The sequence below is a fragment of the Suricata suricatta genome, chromosome 9 (genome assembly GCF_006229205.1).
Source record: "Suricata suricatta isolate VVHF042 chromosome 9, meerkat_22Aug2017_6uvM2_HiC, whole genome shotgun sequence".
NCBI lineage: Eukaryota > Metazoa > Chordata > Mammalia > Carnivora > Herpestidae > Suricata > Suricata suricatta.
The window spans coordinates 103,957,548-103,977,700 of record NC_043708.1 but is presented as its reverse complement, the minus strand read 5'-3'; the positions used below and the strand labels follow the sequence as shown (position 1 = coordinate 103,977,700).

The window sequence follows — 20,153 nt, the reverse complement described above, 5'->3', positions numbered from 1 at the left end:
CTTGATGTCCTTATGTCCACAGGAAGGGGGCTTCTCCGAGAATACTTACTGTCACGTCACGGGTAGGAGCCCCAAACTGGGAGCTGTGCCCAAGCACTCATCAGTAGTCAGATGGATATGTTAGCCTAAACCATGGTGTGTCCCCATGGAATCCTTTCCAGCAATGAATGAGAGATCACGGTGCTCACAACACAAGTGAGCCTCAAGAACATTCTGCTGCGTTAAAGAGCCCACAGGGCTGGTGACAGAAGTGGGGTGTGGGGTGGTGGAGGAAATGGGCGATAGTGGTCAAACGGAACAAAATTCCAGCCGTAAGACAAATATTCCTGGGGATGTAATGTATAGCAGGATGACTACTGTTAATAGGGCTGTATTGTATATTTCAAAGTTGCCAAAAATTCTCATCACGAGAAAAAAAACCATCACCATGTGGTTATGAACCACGTTTCCTAAACTTACTCAGCAATAATTTTGTAATCTACACACACAGCAAATCATTATGCTGCATACCTAAAACTAATACGATGTATCTCAACTTAAAAAAAAAAAAAAAAGGAAAGAAAAAGGAAGAGTCCACTGTATAGGTTTCCATTTGCAAAAGCTTCAGAAACAGGAAAACCAGCCTCTGGTATTCCAAGCCAGAACAGAGCTCAGTTAGTTACCCAAGCAGAGGGGGGGGGCGGGAGGCGGTGGGAAAGGCACATGAAAGAGAGCTTTTGAGGTTACATTATGTTTCTTGATCTGGGCAACAGTAACACAAATAACAAATATGCTCAGTTTGCAAAAACTGTTCACTTGGGATATGCATGCTTTTTTTTGCACACATCCAGCAATAAAAAGATTACATCAAATAAACAAAACTCTATACTCTTGGGCCATATAAAGCCATCCTCTAAGGATATGATCAATCTGTCCATTTATCAAAAGGATTTCTGGGGCACCCAGCGATGGCCTGCCACAGAGCAAAGTCCGGCGGTCCCTGAAGTGGCATTCAAGGCTCTCCCGTGGACCTCCCTTCTTAGTGCCCTGCCAGGATGACACCCATCCCCAAAGAAGCATCTTCACGTCACCTTGCCTTTGCCCAGCAGCTCCCAGGGCCTGGGGTGCCCCTTCCCCTGTGGCCTGGTGAAGCTCCATCTGATCTTCACCCAGCTCTGCTCCCAGCATCCTCCGTAGCCACCCTGGGCAGCTCCTGTATCCCAGCCCACATTCTTTCCTTAGAAAACAGCATTTACCCTGCCTCTCTAGGAAGTGATTTCCCCACCACCCCAACAACCTTTCTAATTAGATTCTCAGTTTCCTGAGAAGGGCTCGCCTTGGGTACCTTCTTAAGCAATCCCCCCCAGCACAATAATAGTTGGTCACCAACTCACTTCCTTACATTCAAATGTGCACCAGGCACCATACCTATGGGATCTCTGAGGCATCTGTGAGGTGTTGCCAAGCCCACTCGTCAGGAGTGGAATAAGGCTCCAAGAGGGAGGCTAAGTGATTTAGACCACAGGTCTGTGTGGCCCCAAAGCCTGGGCGTTCCGCCCCCGCCCTGCTGGGTCCCTGAGCATCACGTCATCTGTACACCACACTCCACACCATACTTCCAGGTCCAGAAGCAGGCCTGGGCAGAGTGGACTGGCTCATTTTACTGTTTGGTACAGCTCTTCACATCAAGGGAGGCATCCAGGCAACAGGAGGGCAGCTGCTGTCTTGAGCCATCAGAGAACCCACCTCTCTGCAGAAGATGGAAACTACGCCAGCCTCACGGAGGAGCTGAGCACACACACTCACCTTCAGCTGAGTGACTTGGAGCCAGTCATTTTAACCACCTCCCACACTCAGGTTTTCTCACTTGAAAACTGGAAGTTGTGACACCTGTTTTAAGGCGTTTGAGCGGCCAAGTGCGCCCATCCCCAGGAGCGATTGAGTACAAGTTGCCCCCCGCCCCCGCCCCGCTATAGAAAAGGCTACTCCCTCTGGAGGAGAAGATGGCCACAGCCGGGTTCTTAGCCCTATCAGAATCACCTGGGGAATTTTTAAAACGTCCTGATGCCCAGTCGCTCCCAAACCATTTCTGGAATGGGGTGTGAGCTTTTTAAAAACTCTTCAAGGAACTCTGATGGGCAAAAGGAACTGAGAACCAATGAGTTAGACCAACTGACCCATTTTACAGATGGAGAGGCAGAATGGAAGCAGTCTGAAACCAAGAGCCATGGTGCAGCACTACTGTTAGACTCCGAGGAGCCCTTGGGGTTGTCTCTGGCCTTGGCCCTGTGAGGAAGAGGGTGGACAGCCAGGTAGGAGGAGATGGGCTCTCTCCCCCACCCTTAGTCCCTCTCTCTGGTCAAACAGCAATGGAGGCTCCAAAAACAGGGCTCCCCCAATTCAAATCAGGGTTTACATGAGCCTGAGCCAGACCACATGAGCTGAGAGAGGCCAGGGATGTGGAGACAGGCATGGCATCCCTGTGATTTAAACCCTCTGGGGAAGCCCTTCTGTGAATCACAGACACCATCCTGATACCTACTGCACACCGGGCCCTGAGCTGGGCACTAGTTGGGGAAGACCCAGACCCTGCCCTCCAAACACAGTCAAGTTCTCCAAACCCCACTCCCAACATCTGCCCCCCTGAGAGCAGCCTATAGTCTTGTTTTGTAGGGTGTCCCCTCTCCTGCAGCTATGGAAGCAGGTGGCAGTGACACCCCGCCCCCCACATCCCTCAGCCCAGCAGGGCAGGACCTGAACCCAGAGACAAGGTATGGTTTGCAGCAGACCACATGGCCGCTGAGTGCAGGGCTAGGAGTCCAGATGGCACCTGGGGAGCATATCTCCTCAGTACCAGAGGACGAGAGGACCGAGGAAGGGGAGGAGAGACACAGCCCGGGACTTCCGGTGACACTCCCATCCCGATGGGCAGATGCAGACAGCCTGTCTACTGAGGTGCCTCTCGTGCCACATTTCAGCGCATTCAGCCTGAGAGGCGGGGGCCAGAGCCAGAAGGTGCACTCTGCCCCTGGCTGCCCACCCCTCCCCCCATTCCAGGCTGTGCCCCAGAGCCCACCTCCCCACCTTCTCCAGGACCTGGCACAGAAGGCCTAGCAGCCCAGCTTCTCCCAGCTCTGTCCCGTGCTGGCACAATCCTGGACAACTCCAGAGAGATTAAAATGGTTTCCAGGCTATCTCTGAGCTCCTACCTCTTCTTTTAAAGATCAATTAAAAATCCTGGCAATGATTCACCTTGCAGTCTGGGGCAGTGGCTTTGATGTCTGCTCCAGACATGAAACCTCTATTTTTCCCAGTCCAGAAGCTTCTACCACAGGGTGAGGGTAGCGTCCCTCCCTCCAGCCAGGGCAGCCCCTGCTTTGCAGGGATGCCACCCCCAAGGCCTTCCCCTCCCTGGCTGGTGGGGTGCCAGGCCCCGCCAGGGGTGGCGTGGGGAAAGGACCCATAAACACCAGGAATTCTTTCCACAAAGGGCAACTGGAAAAGTGATGTATCTCTGCTTCCCTTGGCGGCCAAGGGCCATGGAGGGAGAATGTTTAATATAAAAACATCTGACAAAGTACCTTCAGGATATATTTTCTGCATCAAAGAAGGAGCTCTTGGCAACAGTCGCTCTACCCTGACAAGGAAACTTTCGAGTGCGGCTCCCGATTGTTACAGACGCCCAGGGAAAGCGTGCCAGCGGGGACAGGAGGCGGGCGAGCCACCGAGCCCAGCAGACAGATGGTTGTGATTAGGCTGGAAGCAACCAAGTGCGTTTTCTGGAATTTCAGGTCCCCTTGGAAAACCTGCTGGTTCTCCCGGAGATGTGGGCCGCCCGGGGTGTAGCGAGGGGTGGGCACTGGCGGCCTCCAGCTCAAACCAAAGCAGCCTGGAGGGGAACAAGACCCCCCTTGGCCCAGCAACCCCCTCTCAGAAGCCCACCCACCTGCCATCCAATTGGTCATTCATTTATTCATCCAGTAGCCATCTGATGGGCGGAGCTCCTCTCTGGGGCCTGGTGACACCTGTTCATGCCAAATCTGGGGTACCCAGGGCCACAGAAGCTCCGGAGGAACAAGGGCCATGTCAGTCCTGCATCTTTCAGGAGGCAGAGAGGGCATGGTGCCAGACACTAGGGAACCCAACAGGGGCCAGACTGTCTGGGTTCTGATCCCAGCTCTTCTGTTTTCTAGCTGGGTAACTTTGGGTAAGTTCCTTAACCTCTCTGAGCCTAGGTTATTTCTGGCTAATAAAAGTAGCTATCTCACAGAGCTGTTGGGAGGAGTCCATGTGTGAATACATGCATGGCACTTTCAGACTGCCTGGCACAGGGCTCTGTGCTACCTGTGATTCTTAAATATGTGCTGTGATCTTATGTGTTCTCTCTCATTCTGGGTCACTTGGTCCTGGGCCAAAAAAAAAAACAAAACCCATTCATTCATTCATTCATCCATTCATTCCACAGTGACCTAGGCCCTGTATTGGATGGCAGACAAGGTCCAGAGCCCCTCCAGGACCAAGTATATTCCAGAGTTCCTATGGTCCCAGTGACCACAAGCCCTCTGCTCCAGCCCATTCCTCCAGATTCGGGACAGTCTCTCCAGATGCATCTTTCCCCTACTCCCCCTTCTCACACAGATTAACCTTCGAGCCACAAGCAAATGCAGAACACATGGTGCTATTGCACACCTCCCTGCTTCTGCACAAGCAGTTCCTCCATTCCAGCACGCTGTCTATACCCTGTTGTCGTCTTGGTGAACTCCTAGTCAGCCTACAAAACCCAACCCAGAATCACCTTCTCCTTGAAGCTTTCCCTGAATACCACAGTCCCATCCCAACAGGGTCCCCAGCTCTCATTCTCTGTGCTGGTGCTAAGCCTTGCCCATATTTCCCCAGCACTTAGCACCCACAATCATTCACCATTCTTTGCTTGCGGTCTATCTCTCCTTCTAGACTATTAGCTCCTAAAGGTGAAGGTCCAGGCTTTCTTCTCTTTATATCACCTGCCACTGGCATGCAGTGGGTTCTTAATAAATGTTCAAGACACTGACATCATCCCAAAGACCAGCCCTGGGGTCTTTTGTCAGGGACCCCAATGAGTATAAAAGCTGTGTGATTTCCGGTGAGTCAGTTGCCCTCTCTGGGCTTTGGATGCTTCAACAGTCAACTGCACCCCCACTCCAGTCCCCAAGCTTTAGTGCTCCAGGGGTAGGGGACACAGGATACTGACCCCTCCCTCTGCATTGGTTGTCCCAGGCAAAGTTTTACTTTGGGACAATGATGGGAAGCTAAGACCCCGCAGGCCAGAGGCCCCAGCTCCCTGCACAATCCCTCGAGACGCAGTTGCTGGTACTCTCTGCCTGGAACACACCGTTACTGAGGAGCCCCTGAGATCAGTGGCATAATGGTCCCAATATACCGCTGAACAAACTGAGACTGGAGAGGTAAGGTGCCTGCCTGAGGTCACACCACAGGGTAAAGGTCAAAACCAAGCCTGGAACCAGCGTGCTGCTCTCCATCCTAGAGTGCTTGCTGCCAAACCAGGATAGCCAGACCCTCCGCACACACCTGGTCCTCCCAGGGCGGCAGGAGTCACCTCTGTCACTGCTGCCTTTCACCTCTCACCACCTCCATTCCAGCCTCAGACAACCAGCCCAGGAAGAATGGGTCCTTTTGTGACATCTCAGGAGTTTTTAAGGAGAGAAGGCGGCTTTTTTCTCCCGTTTGGTTGGTCAAAACTAAAAGAAACCACCAGGGAGAGGCTTGATGCAAGTTCCAAATGCTGCCAACGTCGGAACTGGAGGCAACTGGCCCTTCTCCCCAGTGGCTGCCCTGAGAGAAGGCAAGTCTAGGGCTGTCTCAAACTGGAGATGACAAGCTGGTCCTGGCCCAGGAGCCCAGCGTCTGTCCTGGTCCAGCACCTCCAGGCCGAAGCGTGACCCAGGCAGCTGGACAGAGCAAGCGTGGACCATCCCCAAAAGGAAGCTTTTAACCCAGGGAGACCAATTTGGGTTCAAGTCTAAATGTGTCACGGCACCATCTGCCTTGAACTCCAGGTAAGACTTCCTTCCTGCTCTCCGAAGCCAAGGGAAAGCCCTTTTGCAGCTAACACTTAACCCCTCTGCCCTCTGGTGCTTCTTCCTAAACCACTAGCACACAGCACCCCTAGACCTACAAGGCAATCAGTGCTGTCATGAGCCTGCAATGTCACCCGGGCTCTGCCTGTCACCCAGGTGCAACTGGCTTATAAAAACTGAGCTGGCCACTTACCTGTGCACTCTGTATATTACAGTAAAAAGTTTTTAAAAATATTACCCAGGCCCCGGCCTCCCCCTGCCTCATCCCCCGCCAACACTAGGTGCTTTGCTTGCTAGCCCCTCTAAATCCCTTTGCTTTTTCAGCATCAGGATGTTTTCTCACCTCCAGACTTTGGCCCCTGCTGTGTCTTCTTCCTGGAACGCATCTGTCCACCCCCAAAACTTGTCTCTTTTATAGGCTCCTATTCATCCCATAAAACACAACTTGGACATCACCTCTTCCAGGAAGTCTTCCTGGGCTGCCTTCCCACCACACCAAGAGTCTATCCCTAATTTCTTCTTCCTCTGCATGGCCTGTTACACCACTCCTCATTATGACTGCATCTTCCCCTGTCTGTGAGTTTCATGAGGACACAGACAATGCAATCTTTATCTTCTGGGCTCCCAGCCTTAAACACAGTGCCTGCCACGCTATAACGGCCACATCTACCATACGCTGTGTGCCAAGCCCTGGCTGATTCACAGGCATCATCTCACAGTGGTTAAGTGGCTGTCCCAAAGCCCCACACGTAGGAAAAGGCACAGCTGGGACTGGAACCCGGGCCCAATTATGCACGGCCCATGCTCTTCAGCCACTTTGCTAGAGAAGCTCACACACACGGAGTGGACTCAGCTGAGCACCTGGAAGAACCAGGAGCTCTAGGGTCTGTGCGGGACGGGGGTGTCTGAGGAGAGCATCTTGGGCCCTAGAATCAGGAAGCAGCAAGAAACAATACCGCACCAGCATGTTCCTCCCCCAGCTTCCGGCACTGCCGATGACAGACATCAGACGGTGCCAACCCTAGAGGGTACCTCATCAGAGACCACGGAGCATAAAGGAGGCAGGTGCTTTGGGCAGCATGGACCCCCCCCCCCCCAGGTTGTGACCTGGCCTTACTTGCTTATGCCCACTGTATGGCCAGCCCTTAGCCACTCTCCTAACCTCTCTGAGCCTCCGTTCCCAAATTCTGTCAATCTATAGGATGCAAGAATCTTAGAAAGTGAACTGTGCCCTCAAGAAGCTTACAGTCTCAGGGCACCTGGGTGGCTCAGTCGGTTGAGCATCCGACTTCGGCTCAGGTCATGATCTCAGTTTGTGGGTTCGAGCCCTGCATCAGACTCTGTGCTGACAGCTCAGAGCCTGGAGCTTGCTTCCAATTCTGTGTGTCCCTTTTTCTCTGCCCCTCCCCTGCTCATGATCTGTCTCTCTATCTTTCAAAAATAAATAAATGTTAAAAAAAAAAAAAAACATACAGTCTGGTTGATGGAGGAGACACACCACATGTGGCTATGCTCCCCCCACCAGCACGTGGTCCAATGTAGCTCCCCTCCTTGGGCCTTTGCCTCATTTTTTTAAATTATTTTTTTATTTTATTTTTGAGAGACAGAGAGAGACAGCATGAGCAGGGAAGGGTCAGAGAGAGAGAGAGACACAGAATCCAAAGACAGGCTCCAGGCTGTGAGCGAGCAATCAGCACAGAGCCTAATGCAGGGCTTGGACCCACAAACCGTGAGATCATGACCTGAGCCAAAGCCGGACGCTTAACCGACTGAGCCACCCAGACACTCCGCCTCTGCCTCTTTAAAGTGAGGGGCTCACCCTCACCGACGCAGCTCTGAAAAAACAGCACGTTCTGAGGACTGGGACATCGTACACACATCCAAGGTCAGGGAAAGGGACAGCTCAGTCCCTATGGCTGGCAGCGTACACCACACCTTGTATACTGTGGGTACTTAATAAAGGCACTTGAATAGCTATCTGAAAAGCACTAGAATGGGATACCAGAGGAGAGTCACTGGTTCCTGAAGCCGGCCCCCAGCTGCACCTCCCAGGCCCACAGCACTGAAACGGGGAGAGCCTGGCTTCTAAAGCAACACAGTACTTCAGGCCCTCATTAAATGTTGGGCCCAAAGCTCACTCAGCAGCCAGCATGAAGCCTGATCTGGCTGCTCCTTCTCACCCAGGGCATAATGCTCCTTGTGTCGTGCTCATTCTGGCCTTCTAGCTTAGGGCAGCAAGAGCTAAAAGAACCCTGCCCTCCTCGCTCAGCCCTTCTCAGAATGGCCACGCCTATGTGGCCCTTCGTCCTGCAATTCTTTGAATTATGGCATAGTCTACTTTCAAGTTGCCAAGAAGGGTTCCCTACCAGCCACTCACACTTTAGTATGAATTTAACTGGCTAATCTTGTTTTCCTCCCCCCACTAAACTGAAATCAAGGGAATGGGAGAAAGGTAGAGGTGTCATGGAGGAGAAAAGGATATCCTGAGGGGACTTTAGATAGTCAGGGGGCAGTGCCCCAGGCCCTGAGTTAGGCAAGAAATCCAGGGCATCAAGCTTCTGAAGGCACCCCAGAAGGGACTCCTAGGTTGTCAAGACTCCAGTGTCAGGGTCCTTACATCTACCATAAGCTCTGTGTTCTGCCCCTCCCTGAGTGATCTTGGTGGAGTCACTGTCCCTTCTGAGCTTCAGGTTTCTCGTCTGTGTGGCAGGGATCATGCATCTAAAGTTGGAGCTGAGAAACAAATCAGATGAGGGCGTCCTGTCAACCATTCAGCAGAGAGCTGACACAAGACAGCCTCCCGTCCTGCTGCCCCCCCACCCGGCCATCCACATGTCCTTGCCTGCCCTGGCTATGACTGCACCTCAAAATGCCCACCATCCCCCTAAAGCGGCCTCAAGCATAGGACAGGAAAGTAAAGCAGAGACCTTGGAGCTGGATAAAAATAGACAGCTCCAAGCCAGGCGCTGGCACTGCCATTGAGCTAGGCAGACAGGACCGGTCCCTGTCCTGAGGCTGCAGACCCTGCTCAAGAAAGGGGCCAGGTTCTCAGGAACAGCTGCCCCTCAGGACTCAGGGAGGCAGAGGGGGCTGGGGCGGCCGGCTGGTGTGGCTGCTGGGTGGTCTGCAAGGTCTGCCCAGTGGTGACAAGGAGGAGCACAGAGCCCCAGGCCTCTCACCGGCCCCCGCACCCTTATCCTCAATTCTCAAACAAGGACAGGCTGTCCCGAGGCTCTTCCCTGCCCCCAACCCCCACCAGGGTGTGTCTCAGGGAAGGGGACAGGAACCCTAGCTGTGGAACGCCAGGCAGGACCCTCGGGGCAGGAGGGCTGGGCAGCCCCGGCCCAAGCCTGCCACTTATAATTCAGGAATTTGGGAAGCCTGCCCAGCAATGAGCCTCAGTTTCCTCACCTGTAAAATAAGGGAAATCACATCTGTCACAGTGGGTCATGATAAAGAGTCAACGAGATGGAGAATGACCAGCTCTTTGCAAAGTGCTCAGTAGTGAGTGTCAATAACTGTCAACTGTTGTCAGCAGCAACAGCATGATTATCTGTCCTTGAACATCAAACACCCTGGCCTGGCCCAACACATTCTGCCCATCATCTTTCTGACCTCACCTCCCACCCTGCCCTTGGGCACAACTCTCTGTGACATCCTAGCCTGAAGGATGACTCCTGCCTTCATCCACAGAGACCTGTCACCCCTCTGGGCCTTCTCCTCACCCTGCAGGGCCTCCCTCCTGGAGCCTGTCCTCCAGTGGGACAGCTACTCCAGCCCCAACTCTATGAGCTCCCAGGAGGCAGGGGCAGTGCCAGCCCACTGCCCAGTGGTCCTCAGATTCCCATCGCACGAGTAAGCTGGAAAAGCTGAACAGGGGGCCCCCGGAGTAGGCGGAGATGCATTAAGTCCCTGGAAGGGGCCGGGGTGACCACATGGCGAACGTTCCACTTGCCCACTGAGACAACCCAGAACTCAGACCAAAGCCGACCAGATCCCATTTGATCCCCACACAGGCAATCCCAAACTTCCTCCCCATCTCCCTCAGCCCTTCAGTATTCCAAGCCACTGGATCCCCCTCAACCCCAATTTTCTCATGAGAACCAAGCAGTCTTTGTCCACAGTTAAGGGGCCATCTCACTAGCCAGAACCACACACTGCTCTGGGATGACTGGGTGGTAATTCCAAACTCAGGGCCCATGGGCCCTGAAGGCAGCCAAACCTATCGGCCCCAGGGTCCCTGGAGATATCCCTCCAGAGGGCGCTCTCTCCTGGTTTCCCTATGTGCTCTGGGGTCACATACCAGATCAGCTCTGCGATGACAGAGATCAAAAGAGATTGGGGCGCCTGGGTGGCTCTGTCAATTAAGCATCCAACTACAGCTCAGGACATAATCTCACAGCTTATGGGTTCAGGCCCCGCATCAGGCTCTGTGCTGACAGCTGGGAGCCTGGAGTCGGCTTCACATTCTGTGTCTCCCTCTCTCTCTGCCCCTCCCCCATGCGTGCGGGTACTCTCTTTCAAAAATAAACACTAAAAAAAGTATTTTTAAAAAGACTATGTCTGCAAACATACTGCAGAACTCTACAGCACCTCCACAAATGAGAATTTTCACCATTAAGGAAGGGAGGGGGGCGGAGTCAAAAAATCACCCATCCATTCAACCTATGCCAATGCAATCATCTAAGTTAAATACGTCCCGGGGCGCCTGGGCGGCTCAGTCGGTTAAGCCTCCGGCTTCGGCTCAGGTCAGATCTCACGTTCGTGGGTTCGAGCCCCGCGTCGGGCTCTGTGCTGACAGCTAGCTCAGAGCCTGGAGCCTGCTTCCGGTTCTGTGTCTCTCTCTGCCCCTCCCCCCTCATGCTCTGTCTCTCTCTGTATCAAAAATAAATAAAAACATAAAAAAAAATTTTTTTTTAATAAATAAATTAATTAAATACGTCCTGAGGGTTGGCAGGGGCACAGAATCATGCATTCAAAAGTACCGTTAAGCCTCTTGCTTCAAAATGATTCATGGCTTCCTTCTACACTGGCAAAGAAGAAAAAAGAATGGAGTGAAATATTAACATCTTACCATCATCTGGTAAGGTCTTTCAGAGAAAAACACTACAACCGAGTAGGGGCTAAAAGGCACAGAGGAAATCACCAGTTAGAGGGGCACCAGAGATCAGAGGACAAGGAGGACCCAGAAGACCTGGACCTCAGTACCAGCTGTGCAATGAGCCCCACTATGTGACCCTGGGCAAGTCACTTCTTGCTCCAGTTTCTAGTTTTTCTATCTTTGAAACAGACACGCTTTTGCGACCTCCATGGTTGTGATGGAACACAGAATGAATGGGGAAGGGCTCAGAGACGGGAAATGGCCAGGCAGCCATGCACAGCCAGCATCATGTCACCCTTAGTCATGCGGCGGGGACGGCAGGAATGACAGATCTTCATGTGAAGGAATGGAGGCACTGGGGATACACTCAGTCCTTTCAGGAACTGGGGGACACAGCAGTGGTTGGAAGCACAGTGGCATAGTGGCCAATGGCTCTGCTATCATGTGACCCCGGTGAGTACTTCACTGCCATTCTGAGATGATGCACGAGAAAGGGGCCCTCGCAGAAGAAATACTAAACAGCTGTGATGACTGCTGTTGCCATCATGTCATGGGCATGGGGGAGGGGAAGGGTGGCTCAGATGCAGACCCACAGAGGCCTTCTCGTGGAGATCCAGCCATGCCCCCTTGGGATTCGGTTCCAGACGGAGGGTCTGTCACGCCACACAGCACAGTCCCAGCTGTCTTCACAGCACACCCACCCACCATATTCCCAACAGGTCCCCTAGACCTTGGCACCAGAGTCCCTCCCGGCCCTTGATGCCCCCAGGTCACCACCAACCTCTCATTTCTTAAGGAAGGTTGGTTTAGGTAGCCCCAGGAATGTGAGGGTCCCTATGGCCAACTCTTAATTGCAGGGCATTGGGAGGCTCCAAACTGGGGTTCTCTCTGCTTCCTAGTCCCACATCCACTGCTCAGGGAGAGACATGGAAACTACCAACCTTTAGCAAACTCCTCGCTCACCAGACCCTCTCTCCAAGCTCGTTTTACCCACTCGACTTCCCCTCTTCTGACCCTCCAGGTCCATACTTTCCCAGAGGTGCGGACAGAAGGAGAAACCCACAAAGATGTATGTATACAAACACATCTACTTTGGGGCCTCTTGGCAGCTGGGAAAAGAGGTTTCCCGGCTAACATGAAAGACCCAAGGTCGTGCTGAGTTTTCCCCATTTCCACAAAACACAAGGTGAAGTCAACTGGTGAACACGTGGACCAACAAGCACTTTCAAAGTGACCATCTTTATCTCATTCACACAGACTGTCGTCAACCCCAAGGACGCCAAGTATGAAGACAGTGACAGTCTTCCTATCCAAGAGGTGGGAGGAAAGGGGGAAAGTAAAGGAGGGAGGAAATCAAAAGGGCTTCCATTGAGCCCCCGCCCCCGACCTGCCCCCTTCTGCGAAGTTCAACACAACAGCAACGTGCAAGGACAGAAATGCCAACCTGAGAATTCACCCGGGGCGGTGATGAGGGAGTTGGTGGCCTCCGTTTCAGTGTAAGACAATGTGGAATCAGATAGATCTACGGAGGAAAGAGAAAGACAACTTAGTTGGCTGCAGGGCGCCCCCCTCTCCTCTTTCTCACGCATCTATGCGCATGCGTGCGCACGTGCACGTGGGCGTGTGCACACACGTGCGCGCGCAAGCTTGCAAAGGGCGACGCGTCCCTCCCAGCTTTCTGATGCCACTCTGTAACCTCGTCCCGCGATCACGCGAGACCAGGCCAGCCAGCCCTGGAACGTCTTCTGGAAAATGCTGACGGCTGCAGCCCTCACACCTGAAAACGTTTCAACTGCCCTGACCACAGAAATAACCCAAGTTCAGGGGACCGAGCAAGTAGCAACTTGGAGCCTCTGTGGGTAAGGTTAAATTAAGCCCCTAAACAATTCATAGTTGCTGTGCTTAATTACAACCATTAAAATTCTTAAAGTTGTTCCTTCTTGCTTCCTTCCTTCCTTCCTTCCTTCCTCCCGGTGGAGCTCGGGGAAGCTCTGTTTTAACAAGTTAGCAGCCAGCCGCACTCTGTCCTGCGTACACCCCCTCTAATTAAGGGCTCAAGCCTTTGCTCCCAGATTAACTTTCTCACTTTCTCTCTCTCTCTCTCTCTCTCTCTCTCTCTCTCTCTCTCTGTCTCTGTCTCTGTCTCTCCCCTCCTCCACTCCTTAACATCCAAACCTGCTCACAGAGCAACTTTCAATGCCTGGACTGTTTTTTTTAAGGCGTTCTTTTTTTTTTTTCTTCTTAAGTAGTTTTCAGTACTTCATATGGCGTGCATTATTTGCTTTTCCCTGTCTGTAGTGCAGGGAGACGGGGAAAGGAAAATCTTTTGCACGTTTTCTCTTGAACACTCAGCTACTGCCTTGACAGGCTGATGCCTTTTGGGGGCAGGTGGACTGGCCAAAATTTTCCCTCTGTGACCAGCCATGGGCGTTGTGTGGAGGAGTCAAAAGGTACGTTCCAGGAGGCTGACGGCTCATCGCCTTCTTTACCCAGCTCAACCCAGGGCTGGCTCAGCTCGACCCACCTGACCAAGCTGGAGATTCCTGGGACCAAAACCATTAGCCAAGGCCCTGGCTAGCTAGAATTCCATTCGATCCTGCAAGACTTTTTTCCCCTTTTACCACATGGTTTGGGGAGCGGGAAAATGAAACATTAACCAATTTGTGTGTGGGGGGGGTGGTTTGGGGTTTTTTTGTTGTTGTTTCTCACTTGCCAGATGCTGACTGGGTGTTCTGGGTTTTATTTTGCATTTTGGTCTCATGTGATCACAGACGCTTAGAAGTGAACTGCCTTTTTTGTTTATGAAAAAGCAACAATGCAAGGAAAAGAAAATAATACATACAATAGCTCAGGATATTTATCAGGGCACAAAAAAGTTATCTGCTGCTAAAATGCATTAGGAGGGAACTAAGGACAGATGGAAAATCTCTTGGAAGTAGAAATAAGAACTCCAGTGCCCAAGTGGGAGCTTCTTAAAAGCGTTTTGCTTTTCAGCCCTAATGTCCCCAAAGCATTCATCGGCTGGGCACATTGCAGGCCAGGCCCTATTTCTTGCAGAGTCGCTTAGAGCCAACATGGACAGCTCTGTGAGGGTACCAGGCGTGGGAACAGTTCCCACCTATCACAGCTAGTAAGTCCCTATCATGCATCCTTCCAGACCCTCCTGTTTACTGCTTCTAGCGAGGCCCTGACATCTGATGCCCTGCAGCGGCTGATGGAGAAAAAGAACATTCCCAACCTTGATCACTGCCCACTGCCCGAGCCACAGGGAAGGACCCTGCCTGGAAGCTGGAGCCCCAGGTTTGAGTCCAGCCTGCACCATCAGTCCTAAAAAGCAGAGCTCACCAATTTTTCCTGCAAAGAGCCCCCCAGCGAATAGCATTTTCAAGCCTTTCGAGCCACGTGGTCTCTGTTAAAGCTACTCAACTGTGTCACTGTAGCAGAGAAGCAGCCACAGACAACATAGACAGGGGCAAACGCGGCAATACTCCAGCGGGATTTTTTTTCATGGAGGCTAAACTTTGAATTTCATATCATTTTCACACGTCAGGAAATCCTATTTTTTCGATTTTGTTTTTTAAACCATCTAAAAAAGTACGAAACGTCCTTAGCTCACAAGCCAGACGACAAAACAGATGGCAGGGCCTAGTCTGCAGACTCCTGAGCTATGTGACCACCGAGCAAGTGTCGCTTCCTCTTTTCTGGACCTCAGTTGTCCCATTTGTAAAATACCAGGGACACCTGTTGATTTCCAAATGGTCAGTCTGCAAGGCCAGGCGGTGTCCTGATTTTTGCTGCTTTAGCAACGGCTGCCCTGCAATTCCTCGGTGCAATGATCCTTGACATTCGAACTGAGGGACAGTTACGAAGAACCTCTGAGGGGGTTTTCCTCCCTCTAATGGATCTAGGGATCTTCTATGCGCCCAGTGCAATTAGTTGACTCAGGAACTGCTGAGACAGGCCTGTAAGGGAGGGATGGGGAGCAGCCGAGCTGAATGGGGGGCTACTCTTGGGTTTCTACCTCAGCCCTGCTGCCCATTAGCTGGAGGGCCCGCTCCACCCCTCAGCCAGATTCCTGGTCTATGAAGGGACAGAGTCCCACCAGATGACCTCTTCGGTCCCTCCAGAGAACTAAATAAAGCTCCTCCATGCACGGGATGACCATCCCTGGGCAAAAACAGTGAGGAAGTTGCCATCATTAAACCACTGACTCACACAGTGTCATGGGACAGCCTCTGTCCTCCTAGACTGAAGAGGTCCAACTCCTGAAGGGACCCAGTGGGCACTTCTGACTCCACAGGGGGCCTGGAAAAAGAAAACTGGCCTGGATGCCTGAGAGTCTGCGACACTTAGCAGTGACCCCCCAGACGATGCTGACACAGGCTACTGGGAAGAAGCCTTTACCAAAAACAAAACAAAACCCACTTCTTGTGGTCACTCGGTGGAATACAGTTCGCATCACTACTGTGCTATCGGACTTTGGAAGCTTGAGTCCCACGGGAACGGCCTGGCTGGCAAAGTTGCTCTCCTAGAACTAGGAAAGCCAAGCTAACTCACCCCCCATCCCTGGGACCCTCCACTGCGGGGGGTCCAGCAGGGCCAGAAAACAAGCCATCACAGCTTTGAAAACTGCATGCATCAACTCCAGAATCTGAGCTGCTCATCTGGCCCCGGGGTTGTCCCGACGACACTTCTGCCTCTGAGTGGGACCTGCCCACAAGGACATTACCACCTCCACGGAGCGCCCGTAGGGATCGGACCACACCAGGGGCTTTCTGCAGAAATACATGGATTTCCTACACGGTCCAACTGATGTTTCTGCCTAGGCGGCCCTCCTGGCTTATAATGGGGGGAAACACAACACCCCTCTCAACAGTGACTTCATATACCCTACCTGTCTGTCATAGAGCTAATTAACACGAGTCATCAGAGAACAACCACAGGCTGGGGAAGGGGGAGAGGAAAAGGGAGAAATACCAAGCCCATCTCCAATGAGGTGCTTAAGTCAAAACCCATTCATCTCCCACAGGCCCATGTTTAAAGGTCACAGAGAGGTTAATGATGAGCTGAGGAATGTCAAGAGGTAAATAGGCCGCTGCAGCGCCTGGGTCTGCTTTGGCCCAACTGGAGATGTGTTTGTAAAACTTCACCCCATCTCAAAGGCAACCAGGCCTGCTTCCCCCGCCCCCAAGCCTCTGTGCACTGAGGCTGGGCCCCGGCCTGAAAGGTACCCGAGTGGGAAGGAGGTCACACTTACTTACCCAGTGGCTTGTACTCATCTTGAGGAGACAGCCGAGAATAGGGGGGCGGTGGTGATTCTGGAAGACAGGAGACAACAAGTCACTGCTGGGGTGGGAGGAGTTCACACCTGGGGGGTTGACCTGCGTCGGATCATTGGTTTCCTCAAATAATAAGTCCAGCCCCAGGAAACTCTCCTATTTTCCCACCACCTCTGCAGCCCAACACGTAAGGCCACAGGCTTGGGGTATAGACCCGGACTCAATGCCTCCTCTGCCCCCTTTGGCTGTGTGACCTCAGGCGAGTCACTTCACCTCTCTGAGCCTGTTTCCTCAGCTCTAAAATAGGGACAATAATGATAAAGACACCCCCTCCCCACCAGGTGTGCCAGGAGGACAAAAGAAGACAATGCACGTGAAACAGCTCTTGGTATTCTGGAAAACTACATGCACAAACAGTAACTGCTATGATTGTAGCAAAGGAAATGGGTGCAGGGCAAGCCAGAGCGACGGCTGCCTGATAAAACCCAGGAAGCTCTGTGAAATTTGAAGTTTGGATACACATGGTGTAATTTTTAGCATGAGTAGGTCCCTTGCAAGATTTGGGACATACTTCTACTAAACACTTCTGTGCTGTTTGTCAGAAACTCAAAGTCAACCAGGCATTCTGTACTTTTATTTGCTAAGTTTGGCAACTCTCATCAGCACTGAGCGCAAGACACACAGAGGGTCCTTTGCAGATCAGCTGCACAAGGACACTGTCGGGGGCAAGAAGGAAGGCAAGACTGGCCAGAGCCCAGGAAGTCAGCCCGGCTACCTGGATGGGAGACCTTAAGCCAGTCACTTCCAGCTAGCTCCCAGCCTCAGTCTCCCCCTGTGTAAAGAGAAGGGGGGGCCCACAGGTTCTCCGTGGCCTCCTGTCTCAGACCCTCTGTGATTCCTTATTGTCTATGGTATTTTTCTTTGGGTTTCCTTTCATTTGCCCAAAATACTCCTCCTTTAAAACATATATTTTGTCTTCAGAAGAATTCCTGAGCCTTTTGCTTTAGGGGAAGTAACAATTTGCTAAACTAAGTAACAATTTGCATGAATGAAATGACCCTTCATTTTCCCTAAATGAAACTAAACACCATCAAATCGCAAACTAAAACAAACTCTCGGTGGTAGTAAAGTGGTAATAACTATTATTAGGCAGGTATCAGTAATGACACAAGGGGTAATAAGTGTTTTTCGCAATTATAATAAGGCACAATTAGCTGTAGGAGCATTTGTTTTGCTCTGTCCACCCAATGCAGCTTTACTTCTTCCCCACCCCAGCATTTCCAGCCTGAAATTACTTCAACGAAGTGAGGGCTCTGAGGTCTAGAAACAGGGAATCTTTTGTGGACAGGAGTTTGAGAGAAGGAAAAGTGAATCACGGAATAGCCACTGGGGAGAGAAGCAAACATTGGCTGAATACTTGTCCTGTGTCTTCCTCCACGCCGGGCGTTTTCTATTTTGTTGACTGTGTTTTCTTCTTCTGGGTCTTAGGTACAGAGTGTCAATCATGCTCGTGGGCACGTATTCTTAGTAGAGCCTTTCTCAAAAGTAAATAAGATGGCCGTTTATTATTTCCCTTTTACAGATGTGAAGACTGACTTGCCCAGTGTCCCCCCAGCCAATCATGATAGAACTGGGATTTGGGCCCAGGCTGGACTTGGCTCTACATCCCAATGACACAGGCAGCAACAAGAGGCACCCCCTCTTACACCACCTCATGCCGGCTACGTCCAGTCCATCATGGGCACAGAAGGTGCTAAGGAAATATCTAAGGACATTATCCTCATAATGGTGATGAGGATAATAGCAAAGTTAGGGCCATGTTGATGAAGGTATGGAGAAAGAGGATCTCTATAGAAGCCCAAAGGTGACCCCAAGGAGATGCCAAACAAGACTCAAGGAAGGGACTATCTGCCTTCAGTAGGAGCCACTTTACCCACTGGTGCTCAGGCCTTGGAGGGGCTGGAGACCAGACTTCAGCGAGGACCGGCCTCACTTCAGGATACAAAGCAGAAGGCAAGTGGGGCTGGAGCTTTACAAGGATAGAGAATGGAGACTGGCGCTCGCACGTCCAGTGTCCACTGAGGCCTGGACAGTGGGAGCGACTCCCTCGGAGCCACGCAGTGAACCAGCAGTAGAGCCAAAGCCGGAGCCGGAAGCCAGGTCTCCTGACCCCGAGCCTTGCGCCCTTCCCACTACCCCAACTCTTATCAGAAGGCCTGCAATTGCTGGGTTAGGGCTCCTTTTGCAAAAATCTGATCAGCTGAGGCTCAGGCCACACATGGTGGGGGTGGGGGGGCTCTGGACAACTGTCCTCCCAGGTCTGTCCCCCGAAAGTGAAACCTGGCAGTAATGGGCAGTGGTAGCTGGAGTCAAGTTACCGTAATCAACCCCAAGATTTCTCCCAGGGGCTGTTTACCTGGGACCCAAAACGTGGAGGGGGAGAAGAGCTACTAAAGTCCCCTCTTTTTTTTTTTAATTTTTTAAATGTTTTTAATTTATTTCTGAGAGACAGAGACAGTGTGAGCAGGAGAGGGTCAGAGAGAGGGAGGTACAGAATCTGAAGCAGGCTCCAGGCTCTGAGCTATCAGCACAGAGCCTGATGTGGGGCTCGATCCCACGAACCGTAAGATCATGACCTGAGCTGAAGCCGGACGCTTAACCAACTGAGCCACCCAGGGGCCCCTGAAGTCCCTCTTGAAGGAGACAGCACAGACACCCTCCACCCACGGCCACGCCCAGGCTGGGTGTGTCCTAATGTGAATGAGGCAGAAAGCAAACCTACAAACTTGGACTGTCCATCTCACCACTGATCCAGGAACTGCAAAGCTTTTATGAGGGACTTGACCAGACCCCCACGTGCTCCAGCAAAACAGTTCACACAGAACTGTTCAAACACTTTATTATTTTTTTTATTTATTTTTGAGACAGAGAGAGAGAGAACACAAGGGGGGCAGGGGCAGAGAGCGAGGGAGACACAGAATCTGAAACAGGCTCCAGGCTCTGAGCTGTCAGCACAGAGCCTGACATGGGGCTGGAACCCACGAACCATGAGATCATGACCTGAGCCGATGTCGGACGCTCAACTGACTGAGCCACCCAGGCGCCCCTGTTTAACAACTTTAGAGGCTGGAGGCTGAACGCTAAATTCCATCCTGCAAGTTTAAAAGTATGAAGGCCCACAGACTCCACCACAAGACACAGGGATTTATAAGGTCAGATGTTCACCCAGGTCAACTGCTGCTTTCAACACATGGGGCACCCGAGGTCCGGTGAGGTAGGGAACCTGCCGAAGGCCACATAGGAAGGGAAGAGATGTTATTTTACTTCAGCTAACCAAAGGGTGAGGCCAGTTAGGAACCAATAATACCCAGTAACTTTTTTCCAAACAACTGAGTTCTTTTGCTCACCTACCCTAAGATTCAGTCTTTGGAAGTGCTGAATTCAGTGGCTTTTAGTATATTCAGAGTCGTGAGACCCACCACTACCATGTAATTACTGGACATTTTCATCATCCCAAAGAAGCCTGTTAGCAATCGGTCCCTATGCCCTCAATCCCTAGGCAGCCACAAATCTACTTTCAGTCCCTTTGGGTTTACCTGGTCTGGACATTTCACACAGACTCACACAGTGTAAGGCCCTTTGTGTAGGGCTTCTTTCACTCAGCATAATGCTTTGAAGGCTCATCCCTGCAATAGCATTGTCCGCGGGGCTGCATTC

At 51.9% G+C, this 20,153-nt stretch overlaps 1 protein-coding gene across 1 annotated transcript in view; it reads right to left on the bottom strand.

The window, feature by feature from the left end:
* SMAD6 (SMAD family member 6) overlaps positions 1–20,153 on the bottom strand; it is a 71,808-nt gene that overhangs the window by 48,446 nt on the left and 3,209 nt on the right. The window contains exons 3-4 of the mRNA XM_029952258.1: positions 16,419–16,475; positions 12,602–12,679 (exon numbers count right to left, since the gene is read on the bottom strand). Coding sequence (XP_029808118.1) covers positions 12,602–12,679; positions 16,419–16,475 — 135 coding nt within the window. The remainder of the gene's footprint in view (positions 1–12,601; positions 12,680–16,418; positions 16,476–20,153) is intronic.